The sequence below is a fragment of the Hemicordylus capensis genome, chromosome 3, assembly GCF_027244095.1.
Source record: "Hemicordylus capensis ecotype Gifberg chromosome 3, rHemCap1.1.pri, whole genome shotgun sequence".
NCBI lineage: Eukaryota > Metazoa > Chordata > Lepidosauria > Squamata > Cordylidae > Hemicordylus > Hemicordylus capensis.
Window position 1 is genome coordinate 245,979,125 of NC_069659.1, and position 12,677 is coordinate 245,991,801.

At 39.7% G+C, this 12,677-nt stretch overlaps 1 protein-coding gene across 4 annotated transcripts in view; it reads left to right on the forward strand.

Annotated features, from left to right (window-relative positions):
• The window catches only part of TNKS2 (tankyrase 2), an 85,097-nt gene extending 73,426 nt beyond the window's left edge, over positions 1-11,671 (forward strand). For 3 of the 4 annotated variants that reach the window (XM_053307629.1, XM_053307628.1, XM_053307631.1), the window contains 4 exons: positions 1,577-1,682; positions 2,369-2,555; positions 6,037-6,193; positions 6,451-11,671. In XM_053307629.1, the coding sequence (XP_053163604.1) occupies positions 1,577-1,682; positions 2,369-2,555; positions 6,037-6,193; positions 6,451-6,513 (513 nt within the window). In that variant the 3' untranslated portion in view covers positions 6,514-11,671. The remainder of the gene's footprint in view (positions 1-1,576; positions 1,683-2,368; positions 2,556-6,036; positions 6,194-6,450) is intronic. The other variant, XM_053307630.1, reaches the window with a different exon arrangement.
• Positions 11,672-12,677: the final 1,006 nt, after the last annotated feature.

Here is a 12,677-nt window from a genome sequence, read left to right on the forward strand (position 1 = left end):
TGAAGTGCACCTATTTCATAAGAACAGCCCTGCTGGATCAGGCCAAAGGCCTATCTAGTCCAGCATCCTGTTTCACACAGGTAGCCCATCATTTCAGACCTCTGCAGGCATGGAGTAGGAGCCCTTGTACAAATCCCTCAATCTTCTGTCATGTGTACTGTTGAACAAGAACCCCACTACTTCCTAGAATTTCCCATGCTTCCCAGTGCTCTGTTAGATTGTGGGGGCAGTGCATTGCTAAGTGTCAGCAGTGTTTCTGATCTTACAGAGCACACGCCCGGAGGTATTAGGACTCTTGTGCAACAGTGTGCATGCTAGAGGACTGGGGCAGTTGTGTGAGGGCTCCCTCTTTGTGCAAGTTGAGGCTCAAAGTATGCATGTTTCATTAGGATGTCAGCCACTGGAAAGAATTCAGGCAGTACAGTATTGTAGTTGGTTAATAATCCCCAGAGTATTCCACTGATCGTCATCAGAGGGAATCCATGTACAGAAATCTTTTTCAAATAATTTCGTTGGCTTTGCTTACTACATAATTTCTGAGCTTTGGTATCTCTTTTCCCTGCCTACTTGGTACTATATGTGGGTATTGTATGTGGGCACTGGGAAACTAATATTAAAAGGTCTCATTTAGTTTACAGGGAAACACATTAATTAAGGATGATATTGAGAAGATTTTAAAGACTCGTAATGAAGCTTGAAACATTGTCCAGTGATTGGTTTATATGGTGATAACTGACAAACTTTCATTTTATTTAATTATCTGTTCCATTTAGATACCACCTTTCTGTCAAGACAGATTAGAACTACTTAAAACACTAAACAAGAGTTGGACTTGGGAGTCTGTGAAAACGATATATATGAAATATGAATATACTAGCTGACCCCGCACAGAGCATCTGTGCAGTTGTGCACAGAGCTAGTGGCATCCCCCCGCAGCGTTCTCGCTCTCCCTCCCCCCGCCGCCCCCCGCTCCTTCTCCTTATCTGCATATGGAATCCCCACTGCCCAATCAGGTGCTCTGCTTGCAAACTCTGTCAACCAATCGCCTCCTTTCTACCACGTCCCCACGCATGACCTGTCTTGGAGAATTAATAATATAGATACCATCATTTTTCAGAAGTGAACTTTGCGTTTTCATTCTGTTGTCATTGAGAAAAGCTCATAGATATATATGATAGATTCAAATGCAAAACAGTCTCTTTTTAAAAGAAAAAAAATGCTCAACGGTTTATAAATACACCCTTCGAGCTTCCTTTGTTGCTCTTTGACATAAATGTTAATAGATGTCATTGTCAAATATGCTTAATACAGATTTTATGGAGATGTTAGTTATGAAGAATATTGGACATAGCTGTTATCTTCAGTATTTGAAATAGTTACAAGTATTATCCTTTTTATTTTAGATATGTTTGAATGAATAAAAGCTTTGGGAAGTATATATTAAAATGACCATTTGTTAGGAATTTTGATCAGAAACTTGTTTATGGAGGATTATTATCATGGAATGCCAGCTCTGCAGTGCAGTGGTTATTGGACAGTGGAAGACTATTAATAATTCTGGATTTCTTTGTTCTAGATACAAAAAGTGTGTAACAAAAAACTCTGGGAAAGGTACACTCACAGACGGAAAGAGGTTTCTGAAGAGAATCATAATCATGCTAATGAAAGGATGTTGTTTCATGGTAAGCTGTTCCAAAATTGTGTTTTCCTCATCTTAGCTATTGCTACCAAGGCCCTGATCTTCCCTGGTTTAGATCAGCAGGAAAGAATGTGCAGGGTTTCCCTACAGACATAATTGTAGATGACCCTATATAGTGAGCAAAGAGTCTTGGCAAAACACTATGGTCTGTATGTTTTGTATTGAGAGGGGGATAAGTGGCTCGAAATGTCAAGCCAGTGCCATCAATCTCCAACATTTATCATCCTGTTTGCTTGATCTATTGAATAGCAGTCTACTATACATCCATCAGGCCTAAATATACTTTACACCAAATGAAGTATAATCCATTTCTGCTGATTTCACCATACAAAACAGTAAATGTAGTCTAGAGAGCTTTGTTATGGATACTGTTCATTTTTTGCCAAGCCCATGTCCACATAGCACATAGACATTAGGCAAGTTTTTACCATGTCATATTATAACAACATTTAGACATAAACTAACCTTGTTGCCAAAGCTGGGTGCAGCCGACAGCTGGACACTACACTATCAGCCTTCTGTTCCTTTCATATTTTCCATCAGCTGAAACATTTAAATAGAACTTTTAATACAGTGTTTTTATTGGATGACTGTTGGAGCTTTATTTACAATATGGTAAAATATGTAGTACTCCTTTTTAAAAAAAAAAAACTTTTAATGTACTTGCAGGTTCTCCTTTTGTCAATGCAATTATTCATAAAGGTTTTGATGAGAGACATGCTTATATAGGTGGAATGTTTGGAGCTGGAATTTATTTTGCTGAAAATTCTTCCAAAAGTAATCAGTATGTATATGGAATTGGTGGTGGTACAGGTTGCCCAGTTCACAAAGACAGATCTTGTTATGTCTGTCATAGGTAAGTTGCAATCTCTCTTATGAATTGTACTAAAATAAGGAGAAATAGCTCCCAAGTTCCAATGTCATTCATTTTCATATTCATTTTTTGTTTTCACTTTTACATAAAACGGACACAGAAATACATAAACCACTAATATGTATTTCACTATAGAAAGTTACAAGTTTTCATGTTACAAGGTTTCATGTTACCAGCATAGGCACCATAGGCACATTCTGTCCAATAAGAACATTTTTCTCAGTATTGTTTATCATATTTATATACTGCCTGATATGTATATCCCTAGGCAGTGCACATGGTTTAAAAATATAACCATAAAAAGTATTTTAAAAATAAACAGCAGAGTAAAAACAACTAAAATAAAGATCTTCTCTTGGAGTTCTTTGAGAGTGTCAACAAGTGTGTGGCTCAAGGTGATCCAGGTGACATCGTATACCTGGACTTCCTAAAAGCTTTTGACAACGTTCCTCATCAAAGACTCCTGAGAAAACTTAGCAGTCATGGGATAAGGGGACAAGTACATGTGTGGATTGCTAACTGGTTGAATGAAGGACAGGAAACAGAGGGTAGCTATAAATGGAGAGTTTTCACAATGGAGGAAAGTAAGAAGCGAGGTCCCCCAGGGATCTGTACTAGGACTGGTGCTTTTTAATTTATGCATAAATGATCTAGAAGTAGGGGTAAGCAGCGAGGTGGCCACATTTGCAGATGATACCAAACTCTTCAGGGTAGTGAAATCCAAAACAGATTGTGAGGAGCTCCAAAAGGATCTCTCCAAACTGGTTGAGTGGGCGACAAAATGGCAAATGCGGTTTAGTGTAAACAAGTGTAAAGTGGCCAAAAAACCTCAACTTGACAGGTCTGAGCTGTCAGGAGAGAGAGCTTGGGGTCATGGTGGACAGCTTGTTGAAAGTGTTGACTCGGTGCGCAGCAGCTGTGAAAAAGGCCAATTCTATTCTAGACTGAAAATAAAAATGCTAATATTATAATACCCTTATACAAATCTATGGTGTGGTCACATTTGGTGTACTGTGTACAGTTCTGGTCACCATACCCCAAAAAGGACATTAGAACTGGAGAAGGTGCAGAAGAGGGCAATCAAGATGATCAGCAGGCTAGAGCACCTTGAGGCAAGGCCCTTCTTGGAGCTTTTTAGTTTAGGAAAAAACCTAAGTTAATTTTTTTCCCTTGTTTAGGAAAACACTTGGGGATTTTCAGTTTAGAAAAAAAAGGTGACTGCGAGGAGACATGATAGAAGTCTGTAAAATTATGCGTGGTGTGGAGAAAGTGGATAAAGAGAGATTTTTCTCCCTCTCATATAACACTAGAACCAGGGGTCATCCCATGAAATTGATTTCCAGGAAATTTAGGACCAACAAAAAGTACTTTTTAATACAATGCATAATTAACCTATGGAATTCTCTGCCACAAGGTGCATAATTAACCTTTTGAATTCTCTGCCACAAGATTTATGACGGTCACCAGCCTGGATGGCTTTAAGAAAGTCTTAGATAAATTCATGGAGGACAAGTCTTCCAGTGGCTGGCTACTCATCTGACAGCTATAGGCTGTCTCCAGCTAAGAGGCAAGATGCCAAATGCATGGGAGCAACAGCAGGAGAGAAGACATGCCCTCAGCTCTTGCCTGTGGGCTTTCCAGAGGCATCTGGTGGGCCACTGTGTGAGACGGGATGCTGGACTAGATAAGACTTGGACCTGATCCAGCAAGGCTGTTCTTAAAACAGTTTAAAATATGTGACATTGGGCTCAAGAGTGAGAATTATTTTCTAGATAACAGTAATCATAATTGTGATCTTCTAATTAGCCATTTCCCTTTTTGTGGTCACAATCCAACACACAATTATGTGTCCTTAGCACCATTGAAATAGGCTTATAGTTACATAATTCTGTACTGGATTGGTGCTGTTCTGTAAAATTCTCAATCAGAAATATAGTTGGAGACTGACAGTATGAGACAAAGCTAAAGATATTAATGTCTGTTAAATCTGTTCAAGTAATAGCTTGAATGTTGTGTCAGTGTACTGAACATAGTGGCCGAAATCCCAACAAACAAAGCATTTTGATTACAGAGGAGTTCCAGACTAACACAGTACTGGGGGGGAGAGGATTTTGACAACCTCCTTCTTCTGGAAGTCCTCTATCACCTGAAAACTTGTGCGGCCCTTGGGAACATATTTTCAGGTGATGCAGAGGGCTTCTCAGGGAACGGGAGATAAATGAACTCTCCTCCTTGTGCGAATGCTGGTGCCGAGCTAATCAATCCCATCTGCAGATTAGTTAGACTATTGTCCACTAAGAAAGCTTTGAAAGCAAGTAACTGATTCTGATGGACACTGCATTGAATCTTTTCTTGGAAAGTCATCAGCAAGATTAAATCCTTGAAGAGCTTATAGATACAAGACCCTCAAGTATGATGGTATGCATTTCTTTCCTTGATTAGTCTTTTAGCATTCTCTCTTGATCAGAGGTTTGCTGATGAATCCTGAGCCTTACTTTAGTATTATTTCTCTAAACCTAGTGTTGGTTTACCCTGATCTCATTTTTAATAGTTTTATTTCTGTAAGTTAATGAGCTGCAGTGATGCTTTGATTTGTGGGCATTATTGTAGCAAGTTTCAATTTTTAGTATTTGTGTTGTATGTTGGAGTTCAAGAAAAGGAAAGGATGTGCCTCAGCATGTTTCAGACAGAATATTCACACATAATAAATACTTTGTATAGAGTAACTGCAGAACCCCACTTGCCCAACCAACTTCATTTTGGCTGATGCTTCAGAACTGGCAAAGATAAACCCCTTCACTGACTGTGACTTTGTGTATAAAGGATGATGAACTCCTTGTCCAGGGTTCTCTTGCATCCATGTTTCCATAGCAACTTTGGAAGATACTAGGATTAGTAATGCCTCCCTATACTTAACTTTAGAACCCTCTCCTCTTGATGCTCAGAAAGAACTTGTACAGTTTATGAAAGCACTATCAAGATGTTTTGCTGATCTACTTTATCAGATGGGCCCTTGTAGTTAATACTGGTCTGGGGTTATGTCTGAATTGAAAAATGTTAGCAATTTTTGACATTTTTCTTTTAAGTCATTGATCTCACTATATATAGCTTATCACAAACTGAGACAGCATAATCTTAGCCATACAACATTCTTCATACATTTGTTTGTGGAATGATCCTGTGGATACTTAGAAGTAACTTCCACTGTGTTCAGTGGAGCTTACTGTCAGGTATGTGTGCACAGGATTTCAGTCTTAATTGTGTTTTTTGTTATGTAGTCAGAATCACTTTATGTTTGAGAGAGAACACTTAAGAACCAAAATGGAATATTTGGCTCAAACTCAGCAATAAAGAGTATATGTAAAATAGGTAAATGCTAAATCCTGCTTATTTGTATATTAGGAGGCATTCCCTGTCCCCCTTCACACTTTTATTAGTAAAGGGTTTATTTTCTCTAATATAGGCAGTTGCTGTTTTGCCGTGTTACATTGGGCAAGTCTTTTCTGCAGTTCAGTGCAATGAAAATGGCTCATTCTCCTCCAGGACACCATTCAGTTACTGGGCGGCCTAGTGTAAATGGACTAGCTTTAGCAGAATATGTCATTTACAGAGGAGAACAGGTAGTGTATTTTTTGTTTTACTTTCCAAAAACATTTGCCATCTTATGGTGCTCTTTTTAGATACTGTACTGCCTTTAAACTTGTTTAATGAGGGAAAATATTTTTAAGGCTGTATCATGTTCTTTATTTTTAAATGGTACATGATATTTCTAGCCTCTTTTTGTCTCTTGCTATAAGCAGTTATTTTTCATCCCATGCAATTGCCCTATAATATTTTGGAAATGGGAAGTATAATTTTCTGTGTCTGGTTTTTTCAGGCCTATCCAGAGTATTTGATTACTTACCAGATTGTGAGGCCTGAAGCCACCACAGAAGCTTGAAATTCCAAATTGTTTGCATAGATGGAGATCTAATGAAGAATAAACTGAATGGCTGAAAAATTGTATGTCACCCCTACGAGCATTGTGGTAGAAAATTGGAATAAAATCAACATTTTGACTTGGTAAAGCTTTAATAAATGTATAATAAGTTTTTTCTAAACATTTCAGAAACTTCCTTTTTCTGCACTTTAACAGATCTCATTCCAGGTGATACTGGGTTTGTCTGTACTAAATTATAAAACAAATATTAACTTGAACTGTGTTTTCTATATGCTGTTACAGTGAAATCTAGCAAACTGTATTGCTGTACAGGAACTCATTTTACTAATACTGTGTACTTTAAAACACTACATTTACACAAGTACAATTGCGTTTGTAAAACTGTAAATAAGAGCTTTTCTACTAGCCTGGTATTTATTTACATTGTTTTGTAATATACGTGTTTCAAAATCACAACATACATGAATCAAACATTGCATTATTCGTTGCATCTCACTGCATGCAGTTTGGAGGACCCCATGTAATTCTTTTCAGTCAGGAGAGAAGTATATGCCTGATTTTAGCTAAGTAGAAAATTATCCAATTTTTGGAGGAAAATATGATCCAGCAGCTGGTTGTTAAGTCAAACACATTCCTCAGAAACCAGGCAGAACATTCCAATTCATCAGAGGTTAAATATCTGTTTGAGAAGGTGAATAAAAGTTTCCATACTCACAGCCCAGCTAAACTTGGGCACACATTGCATACAAAGGCAATATATTTTGTATTAAGTATTTATGAATACTGTATCTCCCTGTTCCTTTTCAGCACTACAAAACTAAGCATAAAGGGCTCTGAAATCAAAAGTCAAACTTCCTCTTGCAAACATCAATCCTAAATAGAATTGCCTCTTTTTCTTCTCTTAGTTGGTTACACACGCACACGCGCGCACACACACAGAGCGAGAGAGAGCCTTCTGTAGGCTTTGATCTTGCAAGTTGTCCTTCACAATGTGGGTTCTGCACCTCTGCTGTAGTCCCCCCAAAAGGATTTGATAGCTCCGTAGAGCACTCTGTAGTTCTGCCCTTGGCGCACAGCACGCACTCTACATCTCCGGTGGCAGAGCGCCCTTTGGCTTAGTTCCTTCTTGACCACCATCATGTGTGCCTTGCTTAGGACTTGCTCCCTGTTCATGCTCAGTTCCTGGAAAGAAATCAAAAGTTGTTTTTGTGGGATTTCACAGACTTTGACCATGGTTTGCTAAAGTTTACTCTATAGCAAACGTTATAGTCCTAGTGTTTCAGACTTTTTTCTCCTAATTTTTGCTTGATGGATGCTAAGAAAACTTCCTGTGGTGGGATGCTCCTGTCTTCTAGTAAATATAATTGGTGCTCTGCTTAGGGGAAGACTACATTTTCTGTTACAAAATTTACCTATCTTTCTCTAAACAAACCAGAAAGAGTTAAGAAATTGTGTTTGAGGGCTGTGGTTTATGAAAAAGCTTTGTGCCCTCCAACTTGGATCCCACCATCCCCATTACTGTCGACATTGACTTAGCCCAACCAGCAGCACTCAAAATTGACGTCGGGATCGAAGCATTTTCCAGATAGAGCCTCCCATATGGTATGCGCTGTTTCACAGCACTCCAAGGATGTTTTCAAGAAATTGTATGATGTATCAAGAGATGGCCACCACAAGCACCGTAAGAAGCACAAACATCAGGAAGAAGATTCTCCATTCTGTTCTGTATCCAAACATTGAAAGATGTTGATGTTCTCAGTGGCCCAGATATCAACATCATCAACCTCCTACGCTACCTATCCTTCACTGGCAGCTTCAAGGGGCAAATCACTAGTCCCACCGTCACTGCTCAACCACCGATTCCAGCCTCGACATCTAAAGAATCAATTCTGTTGGAATGAGAATGGACTCCTTCACCTTCAGTGGTTCAAGCTACAACTCCAGTGGCCTCTCAGTCATTGTCATCTTCTCTGGAGCTTCTTCAAATCTCTCTTAGTCAGTCGTCGACATTGATTCCAGCATCAACATCGGCACCAGTGCTGACACTGAACATTCTCTTACCTTCTACACTGACAGTTGTGATGCCAATTCTGATTATTCCTATATCGACCATGGAGTCAGTTTTTGAACTTACTATCATGCTCGCTTCAGACTTTGGGATTGATTTTTCTCTCAATGCCACCAGTATAGAAGGATTTCCCATTCTACACTTACATTACATTGACTCCATTGTAGGCTCTTCCCACACAACACCCTCTGGCTTTACTTTCAAGGGGTTTTCATTACATGGTCTTGATACTGAAGAAGACATAGGCTCTGGTGCACTGCCTATTCCCATTCCCAAGACACCTTCAGCTTCCTCAACAAGGGTAACTCCTTCTTCCTCTCCATCCTACCATCCAAACTATCCATGGAAAGAGGTATCATTTCTCAGGCCCCAGGTACTCCTCTTTCAGAAGACAAATGGATTACTGGAGTTCTCTGGGAGCTCTTGACCTGGTAATATCAGGAGGTTAGGGAGATTCAGAAACCCTCGCCATCCCTCCCTTATGACTATAACGAGTTCAGACTCTGGAAATTAAGGAAACTCAAATCTGCTTCCACTTCCCAAGATAGGGCTCTGCTAAGGACCCAAGCATGTCTTTCAAAAAGCCACCAAATCCTCCACCTCCTCCACAACCTTCCCAAGAAAAGCCTAGAGAGAGCATACACACTCTTTCTCCAGATGTACAGATCATTCCTCCTCTGACCCCCAGAATAATCCCACAGCTCCTGGGAGAGAGAGAAATTGTATGATGAATACACTTCCACATCTGATTCAGATGATGCTACTGTTCTATTCTTTTGAAGAGACAGTACCTAATCAGCCTTCTGACTCTGACTGAGAACACAAAGTTCTACCGTATTCATGTGACAGAAATGGCGAAGGTCCTTGGCTTGGAACTAAAATCGCCAATGCCAGAGGTTAATGACCCGGTTTATGACTACATGTCTTAAGAAATTCACAACCAGCTCTTCCTATGCTACCAGTTTTAGTGAACTCTTCCCAATCAGCATGGGATGCTCCTTCTTCAGTCTCAACCTCTAAAAGACTCAAGAATTTCTAGAGTCCAAGAAGAGTGCTCTTTTCTTTTTAAGTATCCTCCACCTAACTCTTTATTGGTAGATTGTGCCATGGGAGGTAGATCCGGGAGGAAACATTCTGCTCCCAAAGAAAAGGAGGGTAGGAAATTGGACTCATTGAGTCATAAGTTCTACTCATCCTCCTGCCCGTCCATTAGAATAGCCAGTTACATGGCCTGTATGGCCAAATATCATCATTCTATTTGGGAGAGTTTTATCTCAGGGAAGCAACTAAATCGCTTAAATCCAAGTTTTAAGGAAATTTTAAATCTGCAGGTGTTACCCAGCAACACTTGAGTATGGCCAAACACCTTACAGAAACTGAGTCCTGCACACTCACAGGTGCTATAACGTTATATTGCCATGCCTAGTTACATTCCACTCCAAGCTGCTATGAGGGACAAAATGGAAAATCTCCTGTTTGACGGTGATGGCTTATTCAGCTCCCAGACAGATGACACCATGGAAAAGATGATGTCTAAGTTTCAAGCAAAAACCTTCGTATTTTCTTCTACCTCTCAATCCTGCGCTCAGAAGTTAGAGGAAATGTGGGAGACAAAAGTTTCAGTTCAGTACAAGACTGCAAGGACTATAGAAGGTCCTCCCAGTTCAATAAGAGAAGGCCCTATACACAAAAGAACAACCACAACAGAAGTCCAAGCACCAAGACTAGTCAAAGCAGACCCCTTTTCTGTTCATTCCTTCACACCCTTCCGATATTGGGCTAGTCCCTTTTTCTCCAGCCTGGCATGGCATTACATCCGACGCCTGGGTGTTCTATATCATCTCCGGATATGCAATTGAATTCACCACCACCACCCTATTTGGGGGGACAAAACCCACGTTGTGAATGATCCCGGCTCACCTAAATACCACCTGTTACAGGTAAGCAACCTGTTTTTAGGAACAAAGTAAGCTGTCCTATACCAAGTTAAACCACTGGTCCATCCAGCTCAATATTGTCTACACAGACTAGCAGTGGTTTCTCCAAGGTTAAAGGCAGAAGTCTCTCTCAGCCCTGTCTTGGAGGTGCCAGGGAGGGAACTTGGAACCTTCTGCATAAAAGCAGGCAGATGTTCTTCCCAGAGCACCTCATCCCCCGAGAGGAATATCTTACAGTGCTCATACATGTAGTCTCCCATTCAAATGCAAACCAGGGCAGACCCTGCTTAGCAAAGGGGACAATTCATACTCCACTTATTGTGGATGGCGGCTGAGGTTTTTCCTCAAAATCACTGGAGGCAAAAGGGTATAAAAGGAAATAACCACCTTCAGGGTATTGATTTCTTAACCATTTTTAATAGATGTGTTGCTTATTCATTCATTTCCATGGAAGATTGCCTGATCATTTTAAAGACTTTTATGTAAATATAAACAATTTAAAGATTTCATTGGTCCAATCTTAAATTAAACATGTTAAATGCATCATATAGGAGTGTAACCCATAATGTAATTATGGATTGTCACATTATAGATTTTTACAAGAGATTGCCAAGACTGCTTGAACTGTATTAAGACTTGAGTCTTAAATAATTGTGAAGTCAATGCATGGGTAGTTATGAAATCATGTGGAAAACCTGGTAAACATCATATTATGTGATTGCTGCAAGCAGTACAGAAGATGCAGTAAATAAAGGGCATATTTAATTTGTATGGTACTTTCTCACTGCATGTTTTTCACTCACTAGCTTAGCCAATGCTGGAATTGGTGTTCATGAAAACTATGATTTGAGATTTTAGTTTCATTACTGAAAATATTTCATTCTTTGTGATGATTATTTAATGTGATGTAAATTATTGTGGTGCGGTAGCATTTTAAATGGTACCACTAGCTTGGTTAGAATGTTGTTAATTTTGCATGACACATCTTGCTTTTTCTGAAGGTGGGAAACCTAATTAATGGTTTTGATTGTGTTGACTTGAGGTGGATTCTAGCCTCCTGTGCAATTAGTGCTTTAATCATCTTGAAGTGTCTTACTTGTATTGTACTGCATTCCATACCATTCAACCCTAAATAAACTTCATTCACAATCTTTTTGGTAGCATGGGAATATCACTGCAAATATAAAATATAGTGACCAAAACTGTAAGAACAATAAACTTACATTTAATGCAATGTATTGTAGTTCTCATCCTACAAAGAGCAGAGGCCATTGCCTCACTCTGCCCAGATATCTAAGCCTATTTGATTGCTTAAGCAGCCCATAGAAGAGTGAGATTTCAAGGGCAAGAAGCCAAACCAACACTGGGCAGGTTCAAATGATAAGCCCACCAGCAAACACGACAAGGATGGGGTTGTACGGAGATGTGTCAGCTGTGTACATTCTGGTGTAGTTTTGGCATGACCTTTTATTGTGTGATGGGGCTGTTAATTGGAATCACTCCTTTACACACACACTCAACACCTACTTAAACGGTTGTGGACATATGAGTAGATTAAATATAGTCACCTGTGATTTAACCTCATTATGAAAGAGGCCATTTTGTAGGACTGCCAATCCTAAGTAAGTAGTTTTGCTGCCCAAATAGCATAAAGATTGGAAAGACTATTTCTGTGAGCCACCAGCTCATTAAATCTGCTACTACTACTACTACTACTGATATTTATATACAGCTCTTCAACCAAAGTTCTCCAAACGGTTTACAGAGAAAAAACAAACACATAAATAAGATGGTTCCCTGACCCCAAAGAGCTCACAATCTAAAACGAAACATAAGGTCAACACTAGCAACAGCCACTGGATGGATGCTGTGCTCAGGTTGGATAGGGCCAGTTGCTCTTCCCGTGCTAAATATAAGAGAATCACCACTTTAACAGGTGTCTCTTTGCTCAGTTAGCAGGGGCTTACATATTTCTGTATGTGAACACTGCTACTTAAATGAACTGGACTTCAAAATGCCTAACTCAGTTACCCATCAGTGGACCAGTTCAGTTGAGGCATCCGCCAGTGTATGCAGTAAGGATGAGGGTTGTGCTGAGAGCTTGCCCCATATGACAATGGCAGAACATGCCCTGATTCACCCTTGGCACCATCCTAAAG